Genomic DNA, 22,340 nt, shown 5'->3' on the forward strand with positions numbered 1-22,340 from the left:
CGTCGACTTTAATCTGTCAATTAGGACACCACAGACTAAACTATAAGTGCTGACTTTTCAGTGTTAGATAGTCTTTGACACTTAGTCAACTATAATATTGCATTACAGTTCACTTTTAGTTAACTGTGATAATTTCAAAAATAGAACTTCATACAAGTTCTTTACTAATTTGCGATACCTGGCAAATTTTTCTGCATCTGAAACACGTTTTTTTTTATCTATCGCGTTATCGACCAATCAGAGACGGTTATTACAAACAATAGGTTGCCAGGTAATTCGATGTTGATACAACGGTGAACGACGCTATTAACATTAATTTTAACTTGAATGATGATATTTTTCGTCCATTGATGATGAAGATGATGACTCATAGAAAAAGTATTGTATACAATAGTGATATAATTAAGCTTTTCACTCTCGTACCGTACTATTAGGCCACTCAGCAAGCTTCGTGGCCTAAACATGGTACTCGACTGAAAAGCTTTGTATTATATCACGATTGTATAAAATACTATTATGTCAATTCAAGATTCAAGATTAATAATACAATAAATTAATAATAAATAGAGAGTAGTAACTAGTAGATACTTTGGTAAAGCTTTCAGTGCCTTAATAACGGGCGGCCTCGTCGTCATTGTCATGTGGATAAATTATATAGCAGTACAAGGACCAATCAACCAATCGACCAATGGCGATAATAGTACATTACGATACAAGTGCGGAAAAAAGGAAGTTTGAAACGAGTGGGGGTAAATTAAAACACGACCGAAGGGAGTGTTTGAAATCGACACGAGTTACGAATTTCCTTTTCGCACGTGTATCTTACGACGTTTTTCAGTACAGGCCCTCCGAAGTTTCGACCTAACATATAAATGAACCACTTCTCGCACTAGTGCGTAAAAAAAACACCATATGTACTGAAAAAAAATTAAACCATTTTGACTTTAGGACTTATGATAGTAATTTTTCTTAAGATACCTTAACTAAAATGACCAAAAATAAATGTGTGAATGAAATGTCCTTACCTGGGTATTTCGGCATCATAGTAATTTCAACTAATCGCCGCGCCGAGTGTGGAATTAGAAAAAAACCGGCCCAGAGCGAGATGGACTCGCGTTGCAAGGGTTCCGTACATCACAATTTTTTTAACGTGTAACGTGAGCGAATATCTACTTTCTTCGTTGAGTCATCACAGCTAACTTACAAATGGTCTTAAGCGCCTGTATGTCCGAAGGCGCATCAGAATTTTTGGCAAATAATTGATAATATATGAAACAATTTCTAAAAAAACGAAACAAAAATTAATTTATAAGTATAACTATTAAAAGTGGGATTTTAAAAATAATTATGTGTAATAATCGTGAAAGTTTAAATCAGAATTTATATGTAATATTCAAACGCAGTCACACAATTTCAAGAGATTTGGTAACTCCTTGCAGCGTCAGTCAGTGAAAAATCGTAATTTGAGTTTTTTTCTTTTAAGTCCGACTTACGCTTGACTGTAGATTTCTAATAGGTTTTCCTGTATAAATCTATAGATTGTGGGTTATTTCGTGTATTTTTTTTTTGAAGATTTTACGCTATGTAGTTTCGGAGATAAAGGGACAATGGTCATTTTTTGCCTATTCTCTTAAATTAGTCCAAAATTACTTGACCAAAAATTATAAATAGAATATTTTTGTATTGCTTATTAAAAGCTCTTTCATTTGATATGTAACACGATATAGTGCAAAAGACTTTGATTTTTAATTTTCACTTTTAGCCCCAAAACAAGGACCCTATGATTAAATTTTCTTTGTTTAAATTACATGTCCGTCTTTGGGTCATACATTGGGTTTACATATGTGTGCTAAATTTCAAGTTAATCGGTTCAGTAGTTTTGGAGAAAATTGGCTGTGAAAGACGGACAAACAGACGCACGAGTGATCCTATAAGAGTTCCGTTTGTCCTTTTTTAGGTACGGAACCCTAAAAACGAGCAAGTGAAAGGATTCTATAGTTGAAGTTCGTGAATAGAATTCTGAATTTGGCGAGTTTTTCAACACGAGAAGTAAAATACATACAAATACACAGCTCGGACACTGGCGATCAAATATATGAAAGAGGCGCGTTCCTAGCACACAGTCTAAGCTTGTGTAGGTGAACGCATACCACGCTTGTATGGGTGACATATGACAGGTCGACTGTTCGCGTTTTTGACAGGAGGTAACTGGGAGGTAACCGAGAGGGGGTGGGTGGCACTTTCAGCGGGGAGCGAGAGTATGGCCATACTGTACGATAGTACTCTTTATTATACTGTGACAGTACAACGCAAAAAACGCGTTTATCACTGTTTCCAGTAGTTCCACAGGTGGTAAATCATCTTCATCACTAGATTCACCCACTTTTATCAATTTTAAAACAGAACATTTTACTATATTCAAAGTCAAATTACTTTATCCACTAGTGCATAAAATGTGTTTATACCCGCTGGTATTAAAAGATAAAACACGTGTGTCCGAGCTAGTGAGGGGAAAAATATTTTATAGTACTTATTAACTTAAGTGTCATACATATGTGTCCACCGAAAAAGCGTGCCATATGTGACCAGTGGAAACTCTACATCCATACTAATCCATACTTAATATTATAAACGGGAATGTGTGTGTGTCTGTTTGTTTGTCCGTCTTTCACGGCAAAACGGAGCGACGAATTGACGTGATTTTTTAAGTGGAGATAGTTGAAGAGATGGAGAGGGACATAGGCTACTTTTAGTCTCTTTCTAAAACCCACTTCCCTAAAATAGGAGGTGGACGTTTGTATGGAGCATTACGAAATTTTCGAATTTAACGCAAGCGAAGCCGCGGGCAAAAGCTAGTATTTAATAATCGAAATATTTATTAAAAATGACGATTAGTTGGAAGTACCCGCCAGTTGAAATAGATCCCTGGATCTCAAGTACGTTATTGATTATTTAAAATTTTAATCATTACAGTGAAACCTGGTTAAGTGGGATCTGGATAAGTGAGAAACCTCTTTAGCTGGGATCCGAGGTGCGGTTCCGACTTTCGCACCGATTTACCACTGTTAGTGAGACAAAACAGACCTCTAAAACTGAGATTAGCCTTTTCGATTTTATGGTGACATTTCCCTCTAATAGTGAGACAGAGAGTGTATTTTACCTCTGTTACTGAGACTATATTTGAAATATTATATTCACTTAACTATTTGTTAAGAATTTTATAAGAATTTACCTGCTTGGGCTTGGGCTTTATTGAAAACCACTTTTCATATTTTTAATAATTATTAGCCCATCTTTAAATTACGCAATTGGTACTTTGTGTTTAGGTGAGTTGAATGGTTTTCTTATTTTAAGTAATTAAAATTATCGATAAGTAACATAAAAAATATTTAAAAAAATAACTTCAGCGGCTGAGCGGCGCGTTCAGTTTGCGGAGTCTAGCCGTCGCGTGAACTCCTATACGCCTGAAGAGGGGCCTCCGAATTGGCCCGAAACATGTCGCAGCAATAGCGATATAATAACGTGAGTACAACCGTATTTCAATTAATTATTTGAATATGTCTCACGGAAGTTTAACGTGTATAACTTTCATATTATAAAATTTCTGAGACACAATGACATTAGTCTTATATTTTATTTAAAGACAAGGCTTATTTACCTTTTATTTTAGTATGCAACTAATAATAACTATGTATATTCAAAACACCTTATCACCTCTATAACTGACATATCCCCCATTCTGACCTCTATTAGTGATACCCTCTCTAAATGAGACAAACATTTTATTATACCTGTCTGAGACCCTGAATAAGTGGAATGCCTCTTTAAGTGAGACAAATTTTCTCGTCCCTTGAAGTCTCACTTATCCAGGTTTCACTGTATTTATACAGTATTTTCACTGCAAAAATTACAGTAGCCAACGTAGCCCTAACAGCGTATAAGCTCAAATAGGCTAGACCCTACTCATCTGCCGTATGCCAAACGGCCTGAGGGCCAAGAAAAGTACTGAATGGACATCAACCTTAATCAGGTATCACATACCTCGCATTTATGAAATGGCGGTACAATCTTGACGTCTTTCGAAAAGATTGGCCAAATATTGCCATAGACCAAGTCTTGTGGAAGAGGACAGACCTTTTCCCGTTAATTGGACAATACTTAGGCTAACAAAAAACTGTACCCAGCTGGGGAATCGAAACCGATTGTTTTAAAAAATAAACTTTGCGATTTCAGCATTGGTCCCATAACTTCCATAATAAAAGTTGTTCATTGTGACCTCAAAAGCCGCTATGCAAAGTTTGAACGGTCCTTTTTATTTCACCTTGTATAAGTTCTACTACGGTTGCAAATTAGAAAAAACACTGTTGAGATAACGGCTATCCATACTAATATTATAAATGGGAAAGTGTGTGTGTGTGTCTGTTTGTTTGTCCGTCTTTCACGGCAAAACGGAGGGACGAATTGACGTGATTTTTTAAGTGGAGATAGTTGAAGGGATGGAGAGTGACATAGGCTATTTTTTGTCTCTTTCTAACGCGAGCGAAGCCGCGGGCAAAAGCTATTATTAAATAATTCGAAAGCATGTAACTATGCCGTCGCAAAATAGCTGCACTAGAAATGAATCCTGAGAATCAGCAGTTCTCGAAAAATTTGTACAAAAATTAAGGAAAAAGTTAAATTTGTCTTTTTTTATTCCTTTTTTGTTACCAAGATTTATTTCATGATTTGAGATTTTAGTAAGTTTTATTTGGTCATTAAGGTTCTCTAGTATCTATATTTTCTTAATTATAACAATTATCCTGTATATATCTTACGAAAGTAGACTTATATAACTAAATGTTGGTAACAAAATAGGATCAATTAAAATTTGCTGACGTGGCTATGTACAAACTTTTTGAGAACTGCTGGAATATGTCGAGCCCATCAAGGGAATATCAAGGGTTTTCGTTGTACTTATGTCCTCGGCGGGTTAGATTTTAAATTGGCGGTATTTTAGAATCATAATAATCACTATTATTAGCTAATCACTATTATTTTAGTATACTTTATCCCGGGTTGTTTAGCGTGCATAGTTGCATATTTAAAAAATTAAGAAACTTAGTAGGTTTTCACATTATCCGATCCGATAATCCAATTCGGATAATGTGAAACCGCACTTACAGTAGGTAGCGGAAACAAATCTATCATACTGGTTCTAGTATATCGAAAACAATAGGTAAGAAGAAAATTCAAATTAGACTTTAATATCAAGTAAATAACTATATAATACAGATGGATTGATCTATCATTCTCAGAAGTCGTTGGTATGAAAATAACAACACATTCATTTTGCTATTTGAGGGCCACAAGGCTACCTCGCATAAGGCCTGCATAACTCGGGTATACGAATTGTTTGGGCAACGAATGAAATAACAATATAGGTGCGTATGAAAAAGACAATCTCGGCAACTTAAGGTTCATTAATAAACCAATTCGTATGCCCGAGTTAAGCTACCCTGTGGGTCTCAAATAGTAAAATAATAATTTTCATACTCCAACGACTTCTGAGATTGATAAATCAATCCATCTGTAATATATTGTTAGTAGGATTCGTTATTTTCTGTTTTTATAATAAGAAGTTCAATATTAGCAACATACACGATTGGTGTGTGTAGTCTCTAATCCGCATCAGGTTCTCGTGGCTGCCCACGGTGCAGTGAGTCCTAAGACTCGTAACTCGTAAATAAGTATTCAAATACATATCTGTAATGATGATACAATAGTTATATATTTGATACTAGCTTTTGCCCGCGGCTTCACTCGCGTTAGAAATAGACAAAAAGTACCTAGCCTATGTCACTCTCCATCCCTTCAACTGTCTCCACTCAAAAAATCACGTCAATTCGTCGCTCCGTTTTGCCGTGAAAGACGGACAAACAAACAGACACACACACTTTCCCATTTATAATCAATCAATGGCCTTAGCGTCTATTTCAGACGCTTTATGGTGCAATGTCCGAGAGACATCGCTTTTGATGACTAAAGAGACCTATGCGAGAGCGACACATTTTGCCACACATCTGACAAGGGAAGCTTGCAACCGATTGCGACGTTTCGCTATGGTGTCTTCTTTCCCTTTTGTCAGCAAGTGCCGCAAAACAGGTCTCATCGACGAACTTGCGACCATCTCCAACGCACTTTCGCCACTCCGTCCGCTTCTCCGCAAGCTTCTCCCAGTTTTGGTAGTCGATTTTAAAGGCTGCAATGTCCCTCTTGGCGCAGTCTGAAGCGAAGCAATGGTCTCCCAACATCTCTTTTGGCATTCGCTACTTCGCCTAGAAGAACACGGCGTGGTAAACGAGAGGGTTCCATCCTGTGCACATGCCCCAGCCAACGCAGTCGCCTCTGTTTGAGAAGTGTCTGTTTGTCTGATTTATAATATTAGTATGGATTAAAGCCTAATTTTAAGAATTTTCGACTTAATATTAGTATGGATAAAAGCCTAATTTTAAGAATTTTCGACTATATATAATAGTTATAATAGTTTCGATATATAATCAGTATGATTTTTTTTTCCGCTAACGATAAATAACATGTACCTAAGTATCTAAATTATCAAACAGATCTCTAGTTAGATACGAGGTTCAAACTAGGTAAAGGATTATTTTAGGAGAGTCAGTAGACTAAAAAACCGGCCAAGAGCGTGTCGGGCCACGCTCAGTGTAGGGTTCCGTAGTTTTTCGTATTTTTCTCAAAAACTACTGAACCTATCAAGTTCAAAACAATTTTCCTAGAAAGTCTTTATAAAGTTCTACTTTTGTGATTTTTTTCATATTTTTTAAACATATGGTTCAAAAGTTAGAGGGGGGGGGGGGACGCACTTTTTTTCCTTTAGGAGCGATTCAGCCCCCACTTTACATGTAGGGGGGGTACCCTAATAAAACATTTTTTTCCATTTTTTATTTTTGCTCTTTGTTGGCGTGATTGATATACATATTGGTACCAAATTTCAGCTTTCTAGTGCTAACGGTTATCTACTGAGATTATCCGCGGACGGACGGACGGACGGACGGACGGACGGACAGACAGACATGGCGAAACTATAAGAGTTCCTAGTTGACTACGGAACCCTAAAAAACATTATTTATTTAGGAGTATTGTAGTGGCCTAACTAAAACTGACTTTTTGGACGCGCTGTGGCCTATTCTTGGCCTCATATCTAGGTACAGCACGGATATCACTAAGTACATAGATTAGAGAGCTCACATCTTCAGCACGGGAAGCATGGTCGCGCGATAGACGATAAAATATCAGGCCGTCCCTAACGCACTTACAAATAGTGCGATAGGGACGGCCTGCTATTTTATCGTCTATCGCGCGACCATGCTTCCCGTGCAGGATACTACCTATTTATAATATTATTGCCATAGCTGGGCATTAACTCGTTAATCCGTTAATCGTTAATTAACGAAGTTAACATTTCGATTAACGGATTAACTTATAAGTTAACTTGAAAAAATGTTAACGGACTCGTTAACTTCCGTTAAATTTCTCCGAGTCCGTTAATCGTTAATCTAGTGGGGCACAGGCGCCATCTGCGCGACGAAAAACACGTTCTGAACGCTACTATAAAAGCCCGAAGTACGGCAAATCCTATGATTTGCCGGTAAATCCTATGTTTTACCGATGTCGATTGCTAAAAGTCCGAAATATTAACTAAAAATGTATTCTTCACGTGGATTTGCTTTTACTAACTTTGATTCGGTGAATCCTAAGCTTTACCATGGCGACTGTTGTAGTCATAGGGCAGCAAATTCGAGCCCTATTTACGACCACATTCGCTTCCCTAGCCTCTACCGATCACTCACCGCCATCCACGTGCAGCTTAGAGTTCAATAGGCTAGCTGTACTTCGGCCTTTTACAGAAATATAATACGTTATAGTGGATACTGATGCAACGAAATATTTAAAGAAAAGTTCATTTTTCTTCACGTGTTAACGGATTAACGATTAACTTTAACTTACGTTAAATTTGTCGAAATGTATCGCTTTAACGATTAACGAAGTTAACTTTTTTAGTAACGGATTAGCGATTAACGAAGTTAACTATTTGATTAACGGTGCCCAGCTATGATTATTGCTATCCGTTTAAATAACTTTCACGACTTTCGACCAATTGCAAGTTAGTATTGATTGGGTAATTTATTTATATCTAAAGTATAAAAAAATAGACTCAACTGTAAAATAGGGTAATAATAATAACATTAGGTTATGGGTTACGATAATAAACAAATTAGCGAATGAAGTACCTGGTTACGAGTATGTTTAAGGAGACATTATACCTAACATACTTATACATTTTTATCACATGTGTAACCACTTAGAGCACCCAGCTAAACCTAGTTATAAAAACGAGATGGCTCCAATGTAAATGTTATGTTCTTATGTTTATACACGTGTACTTGTGTGGTGCATCGATTCAATTAACTAACTTGGGATTAAAAACTGGGTGACACACAAACTTGTTGTACTTCAAAAGATAATTGTCGCTACTATTTAATTAATAATAAACATAATATATTCAGATTTTTTGCTCATTTGACGTACACGATAAAGGCCACATATTAAACAATAAATACTTTACTATACATCAAATCACATCAAATAAAATATTTTATCAGCAGTTCTCGAAAATTTTGTACAAAAATTAAGGAAAAAGTTAAATTTGTGTTTTTTTATTCCTTTTATGTTACCAAGATTTATTTCATGATTTGAGATTTTAGTAAGTTATATTTGGTCATTAAGGTTCTCTAGTATCTATATTTTCTCAATTATAACAATTATCCTGTATAATTGTATATATATCTTACGAAAGTCGACTTATATCACTAAATGTTGGTAACAAAATAGGATCAATTAAAATTAGCTGACGTGGCTATGTACAAACTTTTTGAGAACTGCTGATATTTTATTTTTTTTAATACTACGTTGGTGGCAAACAAGTATACGGTCCGCCTGATGTAAAGCGGTCACCGTAACCTATGGACGCCTGCAACTCAAACAGTGTCACATGCGCGTTGCCACCCCATTAGAAACTTGTACACTCCCTTTTGCTGATATGCAGTGCGCGAAATAAAGCACCAGATAATTTGAAGAATCTTATGGACAGTAGGTATGTAGTTACTTTTAAATATAATTTCTATTTAATAAATAGGTTAGAAATATATAACTTAATGAGCTCGTGACGTCATAAAGTTAGTTGTCATAATAATTCCATATTAGCAAATCATATTGACAGTTCTTAAAAAGAAACTGATTTGACTAGTAGGAAACTAGCCTATTTAATTGTAATAATGACATTAGAAGTATAGTGAAATATACATATATATCCAAGCACCGCTTGCACTAAATATAATTCAGTGAGACCTATTGCATACAGTTTAAGATACGTTATAAGAAATATATACCCACGACTTGTAAGTGATAAGGGCAGGGGCTCATTTCTCAAAACTGAAAGTTACAACTTACAAGCGGAAGTCTCTTTCCAACTTGTCATATTAGAAAGTGACTACCAATTGTAAATTGTAACTTGTGGTTGTAAATTGTAACTAACAACAAGTGGTTGTCAATGTCTAATATGTCAAGTTGGAAAGAGACATCCGCTTGTAACTTGTAACTTTCAGTTAAGAGAAATGGGCCCCTAGTCTAATCTAAATATACATACATATTATGTATAACGTATCTCTTACTACTAAGGTATCTTCTACAGGCATATATTTTAACTAATAAGTACTGAAAAGTACATATCGCATCATAAATAAAATAACTATGTAAGCAACACAAGACTACTATAGTTATTTTATCTACGATTTTGCCTGCCAAGCAGTTACTGACTGTAAAGTCAAAGCGTTAGAAACAATCGTGCTCTGTACATTATGCAGTAACTTTAGTAGCCAAAAGTGGTGTGATTGATATCTAACAATCCGTTTACTGTTCCAACCAAAGTCGGAGACACCACGTTTTCTGCTACTATACATCAGATCTCATTTATCAATAAAAATAACAGCAAGTAAGTTTTTGAATTGCGAAACTATGGAACATTAAAATATTCGTTGTTTTAAACAGAAAAATCAGTCTAGCACGCAGAGTGAAGGACTTACCTCCAGTAAGTACATTCAAACACGCTGCCGGTTCTTTCGCTTACTTCACTAGTGTACACAATACACATAAAAACTATAACTACTACTGCTACAGCTACCGTATCCAAACTAATTGACATTTCTCTCTGATACCATTTGTATTACTAATATGCAAAATATATGCCCGTGAAAACTCTACGCTCTGCAACAAATTGAATAATATAATAAGTGATATAAGCTACATAAATTAGTGTCAAACTAATCAGCAGCAAATGTGAGCACATGCGGTACATACCTCCTAGCAGTATAAAAACTGCTGATTATTACTTACTCCCACAAATTTGAGATTCTATGTGATCCTTTAAAACGCTTTCATCAGGTTGGTGCGTAATACTAATAAAGCCTCTAAAGTAAAAAAAAAACAGATCTGATCACAATCTGAGCAATGCCATGGCATAAACACATTCTTAACCGAACGATTCTTAATCACTCTTGCATTCAAGTAAAATAAAATGTGTTACTTTGATTGTTACCATAAGTATCTAGCCTCGAAAAGTAGTTTATTTAACGGGTGTGCAACACTTACCATAAACCGCATACAACTCCGTAAATACTTTTGTAGTTCAAAGTTAATGGGTACGTATAATACGTACGCTTTAATGATAGGATTCACATTCAAAATAATCACACTATTTTACTAGTATGGAGCTTAAACTTAGACCTAAAGAGTAGCCATAAAACTAGTAATCATTTACACTAGTAGTCTTACGAAGGATTCAGTCGCAATATCCAATTATTTTATTAGTTTTCTATTAAAACTGAATATTATAAAAAGTAACACACGTGTACTTGTAATAGTCTCGCATGAGTATTTCGGTGGATTCAAGCTATAATATTTACAGTATAATTATATTCGAGAGGATTATATGCACAACATTTAGAGCTAATACATATTTCTATGTATTCTCTCTGATTACGAATATGAGTCATCATCACACACGGCGACGTTGCCCGAACGGAACCGATAATTGATGCTAAAGCGAGATTGTCACACTGATTGGTAACAATAGGCAAATAATAGATCGAATACCGATACATAGTTACATAAGTGCCCCGTATAAGATGAAGCGCTGTTACGCATTTTCGTTCCCATACTAATATTATAATCTAACACGAGACGTTAACTGCAAATTTCAATTACGTCTGCGTTATCGTGGCTATTACAGGTAAAATTCAAATCTTAAGAAAATATTCGGTATAAAATTTGAGCTGTATAAAATGGTAGTAGGTATGTAACTATGTATGTCCTTTTGATTAATAGAGACGTTAACGAGTGCCAATGTTGCCATCGAATTTTCTTACATGTGTCAAATTATTTAAGAGGTAGTAGATTATTTTAGAGAGAGGCAGTACGAGTACTATACAGGGTAAGCTAAAGTACGGTGGCAGAAAAGAGATTTTCCCCTCACTAGCTCGGAAACACGTGTTTTGTCCTTTAATACCAGCGGGTAAAAACGCATTTTATCCACTAGTGGGTAAAGTAATTTGACCTTGAATAAAGTCAAAATAACTGCTTTAAAATTGGTAAAAGTTGGTGAATCTAGTAATAAAGATGACTTACCACCTGTGGAACTACTGCAAGCAGTGATAAATGCATTTTGTGCGTTGTAGTTTCCTCGCTATAGTGAGGGGAAAAGTTTTGTGTTACACTCGGGTGCAAATGTATTTTACTTCTCGTGTGTTAAAAAACTCGCAAGTTCAGGATTCTATTCTTGAATCACTCGCTTCGCTCGTGGTTCAACTATTAGAATCCTTTCACTTGCTCGTTTTTCAATTCCTCACTCGGCGTTAAAATACAACTTTGCCCCCTTGTATAACAAATAACTATTAATTGATGCCTTACGTCACGGTGTGCGATGAATCGTATATCAACCAACGTATACTATGAGATACAATTGTATATCGTTTTAAATGACATGTATAATATTAGAGATTAGTGTGACACAGACCATAGCCGCCGCCCGTGGTGTTATTCGAACTGCATGAGATTCGCAGGCAAGGGTTTCACCATCTTGTTGGTGACTTCTTGTATCTTAATCCACCACTGCATGGCCGTAGTGTCAGATCCGGTTCTGCAATGATAAATTGTATTTCATTGACATGACACATTTTGATCTGCTAGTTATAAGTCGTTTTGCGAAAGCTGGCACTATCAGAATAAATAAATGTATTAATGAAATATTTATTGTGTGAGTGATCATTTTATTGTTTCTGGTGATACACACATAGATTCGTTCCATTCGTGAAAGCTGTGAAATGAGTATTCTAATGATTTGATATAATAGTCATTATTAACATATGTTAACACTTTTCCGGGCATAGTAAGATTTATAGACTACATACGCGCAAATAGAAATTGAACTTGAGCATTCTGATTTCTTAGACTTTATCCGTCTATACGGAGTTACATGTCTTTGATACCATATACATTCAAACAAATATTTTTTTTTCAAAATCAGTCCAGTAACGACAGAGATATCGGGGAACAAACATTAAAAAAAAATACAGACGAATTGAGAACCACCTTCCTTGAGATTTGGGCGGCGGTTAAAAGGGTTAATAGTGTCAATGTGTAGTATGGTGAAGAGATCAACAATATAAGACGCGGTAGGTACTCACTTGAACTTGTAGAGCGTGCCGTGCTGGTGTATGAGCTGGAAGGAGTCGGGCGACTCGCCGCGGGTGGCCGTCCAGCTCTCCAGCGGCAGCGACTTGTAGCGCTCCTCGCGGAAGTCGCTGCGGCCCGTGCTGCCGGACAGACAACTACTACTCACTCACACACTATCACGTACCTGATACTGATACCCGACCCGTATAAGACTTTATTTATTTTAAACACAAAAATAAAGCTATGAATTTTAAGAAAACGACAACAAAATTGTTTAAACCATATTACCTACAGTATACATATTACCTACCTAATAGCAGGTTTGGCATACAAAATAAATGTTTAATCCATACTTAATATTATAAATGGGAAAGTGTGTGTGTCTGTTTGTTTGTCCGTCTTTCACGGCAAAACGGAGCGACGAATTGACGTGACGACGGTCGGTCTGTCTGTCTGTGTGTGTGTGTCTGTCTGTAGCATCGTAGCTCCCGAACGGATGAACCGATTTCGATTTAGTTTTTTTTTGTGTTTGAAAGCTGAATTAGTCGGGAGAGATCTTACCCATGTTTCATGAAAATCGGTCCACTATGTCGGGGGTTTTTTCAAAATTTTAATTTTGTGGTTATATTTTAGGCAGCACCACCAATCAAATGTCCCATAAATAGTAATATTTCTTATGACGATATTGTGCCAGAACACTCACCCCTTAAAAGACTTGGCGGCAAAAAAGTCTAGTTGCTGGCCGTGGAGCAAGAGCCAGTACCGCTGCCACGACGCGAGCGACACCTTCTTCCCGTCCCTCAACACGATCTTTCTTCTCACAAACCCTTCGTACAAACATTCGGACGCTTCCGCCTTAGGATTGCTAGAACAAACAGTTGGATTACAGGATGTCTAATTGAAATACTTAATAGGTGTAATTAATTGTATAGGCTCATGAGAGCCTAGGCAAATGTGCGCCTGATCACGCAAGGATGATGATACAATAATTACAGTAAGGTGAGAACCAATTTGACAACGTTATTCCGCTGGAGCAGATCCTACCGGCTGCGCCATATTTTAGTTCTTCTAAACTTTTTTTTACTATGATAGTATTGTTACGGAACACATTCGTCTATTTAGCCATGACATAGGTAAGAAAAAGCGCCGTCAAATTAAACGCTATAGATATTTTAAGAGTACGTTCACAAATATCATTCCGCTGCACAAGACGTTGAACCCTTTCATTGTTTCTATAGATTTTGCTCCGTGTTCTCAGCCTCAGTAAAACTGTTTAATTTATAAGAAGGCTACATACAGTCAAAAGCAAAAACATGTTACACTTTACAAAGGCCGCATAAATGTGTGACACGATCTTATTGGTAAAGCCGTAGGAGCGTGACATATATTTTTGCGGCCTTCAAAGAGTAATATGTTATTGCTGGTGGCTGTGCTATGTATTTCAATGAAAAATGGCGGGTAGTTGACTTACGCATGCGGCAAGGAATGGGATAGCTTGTCCCCGACCACTGAGCCCGGCGACTCGAGCAGCGTGTCGTCGAGCAGGTTCACCGAACCCGCCGGCGTCTTCTCGTCCGACTGCCCCTTCCCGAAAATGCTGCAATAAAGGTACCAAATCAACACCAACTGCCATTAGGCCATTACACTCGAATACGTTTACTTCAATGAACAAACCTTCGCGAATTAAAAAAGTGAGCACGTATTTAAGCTCAAAGTAATTATCACTATCAGGGTGATGTGTCACCGAACTCGGATGTACAACTTTAGCAAACTGTTTATTTGCGTTCATTACCACTTTATGGAGAAACCGCGATTTCCTTGAAACGATTTGAGCTTTTGCGATTCTCTTACATTTATATGTAGGTATGTAATCTGTATCTGTATTGTATTATCTTGTAATACTACAAATAAATTTGATTTGGTGTACCTTACAATGAAAAATAACCAAAAATTGGGAGAAAACACTGTAAGCTGACCTTTTTTTAGAAGTGTTTTCATTGAAGCGTAGTTCACTGAAGTGACGAAAAAGCAGACATTAAGGTGTACTCGTATCTCACCATGTTTTCGTTTCGTGCAAATATTCAATGTTACAATTACTGGTACCATTTTGAAAATGTACCGACTAGCAGTTAAAAGATCATTTATATATAATTTTAACTTTTTTTTTTCCTTGCAAGTGCGTTGAAAAACATCGTATGAAACACGTGTGCATTGATCATTACACAGTGTTTACACAGATCAGCTCTCTTTTGTATCATAATGTATTGTACTATGTAGTACCTAATTTTGAAAACGGCAAAATTACTTTACACTAATTGCCTCTCACCCCAAACGCGTACCGTACCGACCGTAGGTAACGTATTTGTCGTCAATAATACTATTTTATACAATCGTGATATAATACAAAGCTTTTCAGTCCAGTACCATGTTTAGGCCACGAAGCTTGCTGAGTGGCCTAATAGTACGGTACGAGAGTGAAAAGCTTAATTATAAAAGTATTGTATACTACTTTTTCTACGAGTCATCATCTTCATCAATGGACGGAAATATCATCATTCAAGTTAAAATTAATGTTAATAGCGTCGTTCACCGTTGTATCAACATCGAATTAGGTACCTAGCAACCAATTATTTGTAATAACCGTCTCTGATTGGCCGATAACGAGACAGATAAAAAAATTGTGTTTCAGATGCAGAAAAATTTGCCAGGTATCGCAAATTAGTATAGAAATTGTATGAAGTTCTATTTTTGAAATTATTACAGTTAACTAAAAGTCAACTATAATGAGATATTATAGTTGAGTTGGAACTGCCATAGAGTATCCAACACTGAAAAGTTAGCACTTATAGTTTAGTCTGTGGTGTCCTAATTGACAGATTACAGTCGACGAGTAGAAAATAGTACATTACGATACAAGTGCGTAAAAAAGGAAGTTCGAAACGAGTGGCGATAAATTAAAACACGACCGAAGGGAGTGTTTTAAATCGACACGAGTTACGAATTTCCTTTTCGCACGTGTATCGTACGACGTTTTTCAGTACAGATGAGCCTCCGAAGTTTCGACCTGGCATATAATGAACCACTTCTCGCACTAGTGCGTAAAAAAACACCATCTCTACTGAAATAGTTATTTGTTATACAAGAGTGCAAAGTTGTATTTTAACGCCGAGTGTGGAATTGAAAAACGAGCAAGTGAAAGGATTCTATAGTTGAACCACAAGCGAAGCGAGTGGTTCGAGAATAGAATCCTGAACTTGCGAGTTTTTTAACACACGAGAAGTAGAATACATTTGCACCCGAGTGTAACACAAAACTTTTCCCCTCACTATAGCGAGGAAACTACAACGCAAAAAATGCGTTTATCACTGCTTCCAGTACCTAATTCCACAGGTGGTAAATCATCTTTATTACTAGATTCACCTACTTTTATCAATTTTATAGCAGTTAATTTGACTTTATTCAAGGTCAAATTACTTTACCCACTAGTGGATAAAGTGCGTTTTTACCCGCTGGTATTAAAGGACAAAACACGTGTTTCCGAGCTAGTGAGGGGAAATAGTTATTTGTTATACAAGGGGGCAAAGTTGTATTTTAACGCCGAGTGTGGAATTGAAAAACGAGCAAGTGAAAGGATTCTATAGTTGAACCACGAGCGAAGCGAGTGGTTCTAGAATAGAATCCTGAACTTGTGAGTTTTTTAACACACGAGAAGTAAAATACATTTGCACCCGAGTGTAACACAAAACTTTTCCCCTCACTATAGAGAGGAAACTACAACGCAAAAAATGTGTTTATCACTGCTTCCAGTAGTTCCACAGGTGGTAAATCATCTTTATTACTAGATTCACCTACTTTTATAAATTTTAAAGCAGTTAATTTGACTTTATTCAAGGTCAAATTACTTTACCCACTAGTGGATAAATGCGTTTTTACCCGCTGGTATTAAAGGACAAAACACGTGTTTCCGAGCTAGTGAGGGGAAAAATATATTATGATACCACCTACTCCTACTCCTTCATTTCTACTCCTTGTCGAGTACCTCTTCATTTCAGTAAATACAACGCTAATACCTCCAACATGCCAAAATAAGGTGTAGGTATGCAATAAATACAGTGAAAAATAAGAATGAGACAAGAACGTGCAAATAGTGGCAAGAAAACTAGACTGTGTAGGTACTTTAGTACTTTAGTAAAGACAACTAACAAAAGAGTGGCGCATTGATCTAAAACGAAAAATAAAAGTGAGTAAAAGGACAACTTAGATAAAATAAAGAAGCTTTTTATATACGCGCATGCATTGATGAGTGATCATTTCTTTTACCACTTATTAAAAGACATAATCATTCTTTCTGTACTTAAGTGTAAGTTTACGGCAATTACAACCTTTATAGCTCTCAAAATGTCTCAAGTTGTAAACGAAAATACACGAAGAACCTATATGAGAAGTAAACACAAGAACTGTTCAAGCGCGAGCCGCTTTAAGACAACGAAAGGAAAACAAAACGATCGCAATAAAATTATAATGATATCAAAATTATCAAAAATAATGCTATCACGGTCACGTTGTTGTGCATTTATGAATTACGTCAGTAGCTCGATCCGACTGCAGTATTCGTTACAAATTAGATTCAATTCTGGTCATTTACACCATACGTAGGGCAGGCAGTTGAGTCTATAATAATGAAAGATATCAAAGTTCGGGTATGTATATTGGATATGTACCTACGAGTTTTGTCGAAATTGATCTTTTTAGGGTTCCGTAGTCACCTAGGAACCCTTATAGTTTCGCTAGGTCTGTCTGTCTGTCTGTCCGTCCGTCCGTCCGTCCGTCCGTCCGTCCGTCCGTCCGTCCGTCTGTCCGTCCGTCCGTCCGTCCGTCCGCGGATAATCTCAGTAACCGTTAGCATTAGAAAGCTGAAATTTGGTACCAATATGTATATCAATCACGCTAACAAAGTGCAAAAATGAAAAAGGAAAAAAAAATTATTAGGGTACCCCCCCTACATGTAAAGTGGGGGCTGATATTTTTTTTCATTCCAACCCCAACGTGTGATATATTGTTGGATAGGTATTTAAAAATGAATAAGGGTTTACTAAGATCGTTTTTTGATAATATTAATATTTTCGGAAATAAAAGCTCCTAAAGGAAAAAAAAGTGCCCCTCTAACTTTTGAACCATATGTTTAAAAAATATGGAAAAAATCACAAAAGTAGAACTTTATAAAGACTTTCTAGGAAAATTGTTTTGAACTTGATAGGTTCAGTAGTTTTTGAGAAAAATACGGAAAACTACGAAACCCTACACTGAGCGTGGCCCGACACACTCTTGGCCGGTTTTTATGATGGTGCATAGTATGCATATTCTCTGTAGACCTAAATCTTCTAAAAGGAGCTAAATTACCACCGATGACTTCAAGAAATCAACTTTAAGCAGGAACACATCTATAAAATTAACGAAGTCAAAAGGTAAGCAAAACGAGCGTTTTTTTTTTACCCGGTAATTTTAAACCTAACCTTAACTCTTAATTTGAACATTATTAGTTATTAGAGTCTGTTAGGAAAGTCAAGAGTCGTGGAATGTATTGGACCCCGTATACATTTCACGACTCTTGACGTTCCGAACAGACTCTATTAGTATTTAACCTTAACACTATTACTACATTTACTACCCAAAACATAAAAATAAATAATGTTGTGTTCGAAGGTTATTTAAAACACATTGGGTCAATTTAGTTTGCCTTTGTAGCCACTATCCTAGAATGGCATCGCGATTGCGTCATCGCGCAACTACGCCCATCCGCTCACGACACCCTGATCATGCCTACTTACGTTTATACTACAACCGAGTGGATTTAATTTACTGGTACAGTCGAGGTATAAAATATCGACGCGAACAAAGTACTAATAAATGTATAATTTATAATTGTAATTCTAAGGTACAAGAGGCGAAGACAAAGATAAAAATCGTGTCATCTTGGACAATAGCTATCAAATCTTCATGATTACGCGTGCATAGGTTCGTAAAGCCATACCATTAACGGGTAATTTTGTCAAATTTTTGCGTCATCGTGAATGACACGATCTACAACTGACTGTAGGGTGTATCTAGATACCACTACTAAAGTTTAGCGTTTAGCTTCAATCCTTTCTGCTTCTAGTCATGCAGCAGACAACTATGTACAGATGAAATCTCTTATATCTCATATTGCTTTATCTCGATAGATTTGGCCAATATTATATTATTGTGTCGGATCGTGATGGGTTTCCGAGCGGGGCTCCCTTTACCCTAGTGAGCCGTCGCCCACAGTGCCGACTATTAATATTCAACCTTTACCGATACTTACCAACATTGCTTATAGACTAAAAATATAGGTATCCTCGAAGAAACATAGTAAGCCAACACTTTGCCGAACTGAGCTATATCTATGTATGTCATCAGTGCCGGTACAGAGAGACCGCAACCCAACTATATACAAAACTGCACAAAAGACGTACAGTAACCGTGCGATTCCCAACAAATTGCAGTCGAGTGACAGTCCATCTGTACTGTGGTCCTGACAACGAGGAGAGTGATCATTTTGGTTAACTTAACTGAAAGTTCGCAAGACAACACAGCGCGGCACTGTACTGATTACTAAATCTTCAAATGTACATTTTCTTAGCTTTTATATAGGTATTTAAAAAAAGCGCAACATAAAAGTTTTATATTTTATCTCCTATCTAAATTTGTGCTACTCGTTCAATTAAAATACTGTCCTTATAGGACATGTACAAAACATAAAAAGGCATTTCGTTTAAAGGAGAGAATATTATCAAAAATATCATGTAATAGTTCGGTAGTAAGTGTAGTAACTAATACCCTGACGAGGCCGTCATCCTTGTGTGTAGTATAGTAGTATACCTACACCTAAATAAGTCAAATGCGTCGCTAATCGTTTCGTTCAAGTTTTTATTATCACACCATGAATAATGCGGATACATTATTAAGAGCACTATCAGTAAATGAAACGAAACTGGCCGTTTTTACGATGATATATTAAAAAATACATACACCCACACTGAATCAATGAATCAGCGAGTTTAAATGTTTAGTATCAATAATGATTATTATTATTTCTTGTGCTCACATCCACGCTACTTATCAATAAACCGTTTATCGTGAGTGCATAGTATGATTTGTTAATAGTCATGCTATATATCCGAGTACCGTGCAATATTAATAGGTTATAAATGTTATAATGTGTAAGTACTATAATTTCCAGTACCAGCGTGCTTGTAGAGTTAGCTGAAAAATTATGTTAACTCGCAAAATAATATGACTTCATTATAAACCAACAACATTCGACCCGAAGATATTTAAAAGAAAATACAGATCCGTTTTATGCAACACATTTGTACAAAAAAATATTTCTTTCAACGGACTTACAGAAGACTGTGAAGCATCATTGACTAAACACTTTTTTGTTAGCTCCCGTTTGTAGAGATCTCGTCTTAACCTCGTTCACAGCGTACCTATTTCTCACAAAAAATACCAAAATGCCTTTTTATTTTATATTAAAAAGAAATAATATTTTGAGACGAACAAAAAGCATGCTAGTGATACCGTTCTTAATACGAAGTGTGGCATCGTCTACATGTCAAGTACAACACAATGCAAGCTGTCTTGCTTCAATCAAGGAAATAAGGGACTCACCCAACACCAAAATTGACCTTGTGAAAATTTCTTGGCAAGCTCGTGCTACGAAACCTATGTACCCGTCATGAGAGGAAAAAAAACATTATAGATACTTATCAAAAGGAAAACATCAAAAAAGACATGATTATGTCTAAATATAATTAGTGGAATGCAATGATTATTTTCTCTAGTATATTTAAAGTTTAAACTTGCTAAAACAAATGGAAATGTGAAGTATAAAATTTTAAACTGGTAGTGATGTGTGAAAACGAATAATAGCACTATGTGTGACTGAAATAATCTGGCTAACAGAAGTTGAACCTGAACGTAACTCTCTGATAGTGTTATAACATATTGCAATTACTGCTACCGTTTTTGTGCTCACTAGTTCTAATGTAGATGCAGACCCAGAAGAAATCTGATGCTTATTAAAAAAAAATCAATACCTATAATAACGTATATATTTTAAAGATTTATATGTCTGGAATTAATGGGAAAAGATTTATCACAAAGAGTGAAAACACATGGTCCTGGGAGAAATAGGTTGGAGACGCCTTTCAGTTACTTACACCGCCAGCGTGCGGCCAGTGTGGACCCGGCTAATAGGGTTTAAAATAGAGTCGATAGTCGATACGAGGGCGACACTGATCGTTTTTAGAACTGGCCACTTGTAAAGAATATAATTAAAAATTAAGTTTAAATTGTTTTACGATTTGGAGGCAAAAATCAAAATTGTATGTTCCAGAATAAATGTAAAAGTGGAAAATGTCTGCCTTGGGTGAGACTTGAACTCACGGCCAAGTCTCACCCAAGGCAGACATTTTCCACTTTTACATTTATTCTAAGCCTAGTGGCATCGAGACGTTTCTGCTACTCAGTAGTTAAAAATTTATATGTTTCACTTCAGTATGCTTTTCACGAGAGAAAATTTCCGTGCCATGATTTTCTATGACTTTCGATGTCATTTAAGTCAACAAAAGAGATGGGTCATTCTAAGTTGAGGTGTGGAGAGACGGCGCGGCGCGGACTTTTTTTTAGCTTTTTACCTACTTAATGGTATATTTGTATTAATTAAAACTGCCAATTTGAAGTGTATACAAAGAGGGCCAGTCAATTTATTTGTTTCATCGTGTTTTATAAGTGACCAGGGGAAATACTCAGTCCAGGGGAGATATTATTACACAGAGGAGGATTCTTTGTGACCAGGGAAGTGATAGTAATATGAAAAACTCAGTTTATTTACTATAATTATTGATTATTTACTAATTCGCCGTTTCCGCCCCGCACTATATGCGGGGCGGAAACGGCGAATTAGTATGAATGTATAGTCCCTGCTGGCAGAAAGCATGAAACTTGGCATGTAAGTGAGTAGCAAGCAATGACATAAATGCCAAGCATCACAGTAGTAGGTTCAACTTATGTTTACCAAAAAGATTACCAATTCAGTTCAGAGACACTCTGTATCACATAAATTAGATGTCGAGTTAGTAACAATTAATCAGTCACAAGGAATCTTAAAGAAATATTTCTAACTAACTCGATTAGACGTCAAAAAAATGTGTGTGTTAAAGGATTTGAAATACGTACTTAGATCCCAACGATCTACATTTTCTGTGTGTCGGGATAAATTTGGAGTGTGTGTAGTTGGTGTGGAGGCGAAGCGAGCCGGAGCCGAGCCGGTGGGAGGGCGAGAGCGAGAAGGCGGCGGGCGCGCCGGCCGCGCCGCTCTCCTGCACGGACTCTCTGGACCCGGCGCAGCTGCCGACGGGCGAGGGCGGCTCCAGCTTCTGCGACAGTCTGGAAACCACGTACCTTTCATAAACTAAATAATAACCATACAACTTACTCGCAAACCCCAATATACCAATACCAGGTTTTTA

The 22,340-nt window shown here is 36.6% G+C and overlaps 1 protein-coding gene across 3 annotated transcripts in view; it reads right to left on the reverse strand.

The window, feature by feature from the left end:
* LOC125240977 (ras-specific guanine nucleotide-releasing factor RalGPS2) overlaps window positions 1-22,340 on the reverse strand; it is a 31,943-nt gene that overhangs the window by 4,525 nt on the left and 5,078 nt on the right. Inside the window, exons 8-12 of one of the 3 annotated variants that reach the window (XM_048149210.1) lie at window positions 22,048-22,257; window positions 14,258-14,383; window positions 13,490-13,651; window positions 12,798-12,941; window positions 12,128-12,250 (exon numbers count right to left, since the gene is read on the reverse strand). In XM_048149210.1, the coding sequence (XP_048005167.1) occupies window positions 12,148-12,250; window positions 12,798-12,941; window positions 13,490-13,651; window positions 14,258-14,383; window positions 22,048-22,257 (745 nt within the window). In that variant the 3' untranslated portion in view covers window positions 12,128-12,147. Of the gene's footprint in view, window positions 1-12,011; window positions 12,251-12,797; window positions 12,942-13,489; window positions 13,652-14,257; window positions 14,384-22,047; window positions 22,258-22,340 lie in introns of those variants that run through there. The other 2 variants (XM_048149211.1, XM_048149209.1) reach the window with 2 other exon arrangements.

Source organism: Leguminivora glycinivorella, chromosome Z, assembly GCF_023078275.1.
Source record: "Leguminivora glycinivorella isolate SPB_JAAS2020 chromosome Z, LegGlyc_1.1, whole genome shotgun sequence".
Taxonomy (NCBI): domain Eukaryota; kingdom Metazoa; phylum Arthropoda; class Insecta; order Lepidoptera; family Tortricidae; genus Leguminivora; species Leguminivora glycinivorella.